This window comes from Geotrypetes seraphini, chromosome 9, assembly GCF_902459505.1.
Source record: "Geotrypetes seraphini chromosome 9, aGeoSer1.1, whole genome shotgun sequence".
Taxonomy (NCBI): Eukaryota; Metazoa; Chordata; class Amphibia; order Gymnophiona; family Dermophiidae; genus Geotrypetes; species Geotrypetes seraphini.
This window is the reverse complement of record NC_047092.1, coordinates 49,514,150-49,520,633: the sequence shown is the minus strand read 5'-3', so window position 1 is coordinate 49,520,633 and position 6,484 is coordinate 49,514,150. Positions and strand designations below refer to the sequence as shown.

The window sequence follows — 6,484 nt, the reverse complement described above, 5'->3', positions numbered from 1 at the left end:
ACTAACCACTTTAACGCACAGCAAAGTATAAGATGCCCACAGGAATATAATGGACATCTTAGCAGATAGCACTCCTTGACTTCCCCCCTAAAGGAATGTTCAAATCAGATAAGAGGCAAACCAATCAAGTGTAGACCAATACAAAAAAAACCAACTTTCAGAGTAAAATATGATCAACCAAATAAAATGCCGATAATTCCAGGGATATCAGAAGTACAGTGCTTTTCGTGTCTGTATCTTGATTTTGTTTACTAGGCCTAGTAACTTAGTTGCTATACTGTTATTAGGACAGAACCCAGTCTGGCATAAAAGCAATTTATAAGTTCCATAAAGTTAGTAAGTTGACCTACTATTGTTTTCACCATCACTTTAGAAACAAGAGAGAGGTTTGAGATGGGTCATATTTATTAAGATTTATCACCTTTTTGAAGAAATTTAACCAAGGCAACGTACAGCAAGTATAACTGGACACAGTAGATGGTCAAATTTCCTCAAACTGTACAATAGAACAATAATCAAACAACTTAGAAAGTTGATTTACTTGTACAATTTAATTAAAATTCACAAATTTCTATATAATATAAAATACATCCTAGAAATTTATTGGCACCATTACAGATATTTAAAAAATCCCAATACTGCTTAAAAATACAAGGAACGATTTGAAATGGATACTACCAATTAGGGAGGTGCAGAGGGTAAAAGGTTTTGGTTCGTTTTGGTTTTTTCCATATTCTTTTTAATTAAAAATATTTAGCATGTATTAAATCAATTTTGTGTCCACTTTTGGGTGCACTTAGGGGCATGTTTATTGAAGTGCAGTGAGTGCTAACTTTTAGAGGGGTTTCCAGCATGTCCCCTACAGAAATGCTTCTTAGTTGCCTCTTGAGGAAGAGGTAAGTGCACCCACATTGACTGCACAAGGGACAACATGTGTGCCGTCCCACCTTACTCAACAAGCAGAATAGGAGTTTCAACATGCTGGATCTTTTTAGTGCATTGCAGCTGTATTATGGTCCCATGTTAATGACTCATGTGCGCTAAATCCTGCTCTGAGTGCTTAGAACACTTTAATAAAAAAGCCCCTAAATTTTTTAAGGCATACTAATGAATGTTAACAAATACATATCCCTACTGCTGACACATGTAAGCCACTTGCTCTTTTCAACATAAAAATATTAAATATATGCAGTACATAAATACATAAAACAGAATGTAAAGAATATCCTTTTAGAACAGACTATGCACCAGACAGGACAACAGTAGCAGCAGTAACAAATATTTGGGCAGTTCTATAATTCAGAAACACTGTTTTGCATTTCTCATTATAGTTACAATGAAAAGATCCATATGGCTTGGATAATGAATTTAAATCATTTACACAAATATGCTCTATTTCTCCTGAGACAACTGCACTGTGCATATTTATGTACTGTGATGTTTAACATTTGAACTTTATTTTAAACAGTAATATTTTTCACATTTAATAGGTTTAATGGGAGATCGTTAGTAGCTTTATGTAAACAATTTCTGTCCCATAACCTTACATTAGTGTTTAAATTTTGTAATTTTTCTTGAGAACTTCTACATATTGCTGGGTTGCTTTGGAAACTGGGTCTTGATCCACAGTTAAGTTTCTTAATGATCCGGTGGTAGATCCCACGGGGGAAACTCGCACAGATCCAGACTCAAGTTCAGCATTAGCTGGAAAGAGGGAAAACCAAATTACTCAATATGCAGCTGGTTGATACAGCACAATAAATCTTTATGAAAAGGAGACAAATTTCTACCAGTGAAAATACAATGAGTCATTCTATCAGAAACTTGGCTACTTGCTTTGAAAATCATACCTTGGTCCAATTCTTTAGTGATATTTTTTTCCAGCTCAATTTGCATCTGAAACAACAACACCACAATTAATGATTAGACATTATTACAACACAATAAGTTTCCTGTAGTATATTTTATAGTTGTGGTAACCTGCCTTTGACACTAATATTTTTCATTTGTGTTTTTTAGAATGGAAATATATTTCAGATCACCTAACACTAAAATACTGTTATAAGAACTTACAAAAAAGGATTTTACCTTTTAAATGAACAAAAATGAAGATGTATAAAGCAGATGATATTGAAACTGCCAAGATAAATGGTGATCAGAATCTATATTATAATAAACCTCTGAACTATAGTTAACAAGGAACTGAATTAGGATGGGAGCCAATGAAGAAATAACCTCTGTGCTTACAGCAGAGTCCAGCAGCTGTGCAAGATAATGCCACCTGGGTAGGATTGGCAAGTAGTGGTGGTATCCATATTGCCCATAATGCAAACAAAAAGTTAGTTGATCCTGGTGTAAAAGAAAGTCTGGAATATGGAAAAAGTAGAAACACTGAACCAGCACTTAATTCAGTATTCAATAAAAGATAGTTTGGTGAAGTACCACAGCTAAATGTGAGGAGATCCCATTCATTCAGAGGAAAATGTTTGGTTGAACTAGTAAAACAGAAAGTGAACAAGACAATATGGTCATACAGGATACATCAGAAGAGATTACAGATCTTGGAGAGCTTCTGGAAACTTCAGTCATTCATTAGTGACAGTAATTCCAGAAGAAAGAAGACAGAGCTTCTGGAAACTTCAGTCATTCATTAGTGATAGTAATTCCAGAAGAAAGAAGACAGGCAGATATCTCCATAGCAGGTTAAGAATAGAAGAATATCTTGAATCCAGCATTATCAAAGGAAAATCATGTCAAACAAATCTGGTTTTTTTGGTGTGGGGTTTTTTATTTTTTTTTACCAGGTGACTAAAGTATTAGATCAGGAAGATTCTGAAATCTGCTGTAAGTAGATTTCAATAAGGCTTTTGGAATACTATATATACTGGAATATAAACTGAGATTTTTGAGCCAAAAAAATTTGCCCAAAAATGGGGGTCTCAGTTTATAGTTGGGCCAGCGCTCATCCACTCCCCTCCTGGATTTGTTGCAGACCTCCGCCGGGCCGCCAGGCTCTGCACTCTGTCCCCCCTCCCTGCCCTGTCCATTGTACCTCCTCTCTGCCGATATCCTGCATGCCGGCAGGACTTCCATATGACCCGCATACCTGGAATCCCTGGTGGTCCAGAGGTTTGGTGGCCAGGAGTGAGCTTTCTGCGCTCTTGCCCCTTTGCTAAGCTGACTGCTGCCGCAAGTTCTGGCGGTTCAGCTGTACTAAGCAGGAATGCACTTTGGGCGCTGCTGTTCGACGCTGAGTGGCTTCCTGAATGGCTCCCATGAATTCTCGCGAGACTCACCACAGCCATTTAGGAAGCCACTCAGCACCAAGCAGCAGTGCCCAAAGCGCACGCCTGCTTGGTACAACTAAACTGCCAGAACTTGCGGCAATGACCAGCTCAGTAGTGGGGCAGGAACACAGAAAGCTCGCTCCTGTCCGCTAGACTTCTGGACCACCAGGGATTCCAGGTACACTGGTCATACAAAGGTGCGACTGCAAGCAGGATATTAGCAGAGAGGAGGTACAAAGGACAGGGCAGGGAGAGGTGCAGAGACTGGGAGGGAGGGGGGAGAGGGTACTGGGTGCAGATCCTGGCATGGCAGGACACTTGAATATTAAGCCCCCCATCTTATATTCAAGTTCACCATTTTCCAGTTACTGAGCCATGGAGATAAAATCTGGCAAGAACATTTTTATCACAAATGAACAAACAAATGGTATATAATAAAAACAAAGGTCTTAATTTTGTATTTGAAGAGCATCAATAAAAAGAATGCTAAAAACTACTATTTTAAAACTTTAAATGGTGTTCTTATAATTTTATTTAATGAAACTGCTTAGCTCTGTCTGCCAAGAACTCTGCAAGAGTAACTTTCAAAGAAAGGATTTCATTTACAAAGTATCTAAGGACTGCTGTGGGTCAATACATAGAAATTGGTGGTATACAAATATTTATATTTTATAATATGAGAACAAAATTAAGGGTCACATGCAGTGCTTTGTACACCTAGTCTTGCCATTGTTATCAAAAGCTTATGGTTACACTCTGCTATTTGGATAAGTTTCCAAAATCTGATTTAATAGCCATCTACAATTACAGTAGAACCATGCATAAAAAAAATCTGTCATGTTCTCAATATAAGCAAAAATAAGAAATACTTAAAGTAAATCAAAACTCAAAAGATCTGCATTATCACATATATATTTGTAATAAAATTATTACATCACAGAGATGTATTTTTTATTTCCAATATCAGTTGGCTCCAAGGCTATAAAAACATGGAGAAGACTAAAACTTATTCTTTGTTTATACTTATGTAGAAAAATAATTTATAGGCATATAATAAGATGGCGACCAAAATATTTTCAAAGAATATTACCATACAGTTTTAATTACAAGCAAAATGAGATTTACTTCCCCTTATACAAAACCGCACAAGAGGTTTTAGTGCCGGCCAGCACGCTGAATGCACTGTGTTGTTCCTACACTCATAGGAACTCTGTGAGCATCGGAGCAGTGCAGAGTATGTGATTATCTAAAGGTGGCCAAACAGGTTGAAAAGGCAAAAAGCTAAGAGTTTGCTAGAGTGCAAAGAGAGAGGTATGGCCAGTAAATAAAGCACAGTTACTTATCCTGTTTGAATCACGTTGGGGTCACCACTGAAAAGCCAGCTGCTTAGCCCTTCATGAAATGACCTCGGCGCCAACACAGTTGCTGTTTCATATAATTTAAGTTTAATGAATAATAAAACAAAGGCAGCATACAGGAAATGCATCATAAGAATATATAGCAATTGTGTAAACAAAGGAGACAAGAAGATGCTAGCAATCTTGGCAGGTCACAGTTTGCTCTGCCCATTCCTCATTAGCTAGCTTTATACCTTTACATGAAATATTACTTTAGCTATTCTGATTGGTTGTTACACTTTGAATTCACTAATTGGTTGTTTTACAGGTAATTATAAGTCATAACAAGGTTTCTTGGTGTCAAAATTACTTCCCTATTTCCCATGACAGTGTGTTCTTGGTGCTGAGGTCAAGACCCCCTGAGCATGGGCCCCTCCCTCCTCCATTGACCTTTCTTTCTTCTGCTTCTGCTTAATTGTGGTTATCAGTGGTTCGAGGGTGCTATATGCTTCAGGACACTTGAGTTATTCTTAGCTGATACCCTACAGTACATGTCATGCTGACCTGTTACTGTGACTTATCTTGTGACCCATGTATTTCACGGAAATTCCTTTAATAGATACTTGGTAGTTGTCAACATCAGCAGTTAGTTGTCAGCATCTGGGTCAAAGATGAAATCTTTTTGCAGAAGTGTGCTTTCTGCAGAATCCATTTTCATACTTAGTCTGTTTTATTAGTCCTTTACCTGTCAGTACTGTTCTATTAGCTTTGGGTACCTGGGGTCCCATAAGGGGTCTTCTCTCACCAGGGACAGCAGACAGATATTCTCACATGTGGGTGACGTCATCCACAGAGCCCCGGTACAGACAACATTCAAAGTGTAGCATCACTTTAAATTTTTAGAAACTTTGTGATTGCCTGCACCACTCATGTGTGAGTGCCTTTCCGCCCAATGTAGGCTCGCAGTTTCTCAGTTCTGTAAGCAAGATAAGAAGCCAACCACAGGAGGTGGGTGGGTTGTGAGAATATCTGCCTGCTGTCCCTGGATAACACCTGTTACGGTTAAGTAACTGTGCTTTATTCCAGGAAAAACAGGCAGCATATTCTCACATAGCTTACTACAATGGGATGGAGAGAGAGTTGGCCATTAAGAAAATAAATTCTGCACTACTGCTTGGCCAAAGTGACCATCCCATCTGGAAAAAGATTCCAGACAGTAGTGAGACATGAATGTATGATCTGAGGACCAAGTAGCAGCTTTACAGATTTCATCAATAGGAGTAGAACATAAGAAAGTAACGGAAGCTGCCATAGCTTGGACTTTGTGTGCTGTTACACGACCCCCGAGTTGCAGCCCAGCCTGAGCGTAACAGAAAGAGATACCAACCATGAGGAAATAGTTCTCTTGGTCACAGGCCATCCCAAGCTGTTAGGATCAAAAGAGATGAACACTTGAAGTGATGTTCTTTGTGACTTAAGTCTGCTGTAAGAAATAAGCTAAGGCTCGTTTACAGTCCAAAGGTGAGAATGAGGCTTGGGGAAGAACACTGGAAGCACAATTGATTGATTCAAATGAAATTCTGTGACTGTTTTTGGGAGAAATTTTGGATGGGTCTGATCTCAAATTCGCACTGAGGAAGCTGTAGCTCATACTTGTGCTCCAATTTGTTCTGGAGGAGAGAAGCGAGCTCTAGAACAGCAAAAGGAGATGCAAAGAGCAATCCGTGAAGATACAGTCCGTTTAGATACTACATTTCCTTAGTAGCTGAATTGAAGGAGACAAAGAGTTGATTAGTATTACGGAGAGGTGGAGTTTTATCTAAGTAAAACAAAAACTGCCCCTTGCAACCAAGTGTGTGA

The 6,484-nt window shown here is 38.5% G+C and overlaps 1 protein-coding gene across 1 annotated transcript in view; it reads right to left on the bottom strand.

The window, feature by feature from the left end:
• Window positions 1-383: 383 nt before the first annotated feature.
• The window catches only part of ANKRD26 (ankyrin repeat domain 26), a 307,904-nt gene continuing 301,803 nt past the window's right edge, over window positions 384-6,484 (bottom strand). The window contains exons 40-41 of the mRNA XM_033958897.1: window positions 1,851-1,896; window positions 384-1,704 (exon numbers count right to left, since the gene is read on the bottom strand). Of these exons, the coding sequence (XP_033814788.1) occupies window positions 1,556-1,704; window positions 1,851-1,896 (195 nt within the window). The 3' untranslated portion in view covers window positions 384-1,555. The remainder of the gene's footprint in view (window positions 1,705-1,850; window positions 1,897-6,484) is intronic.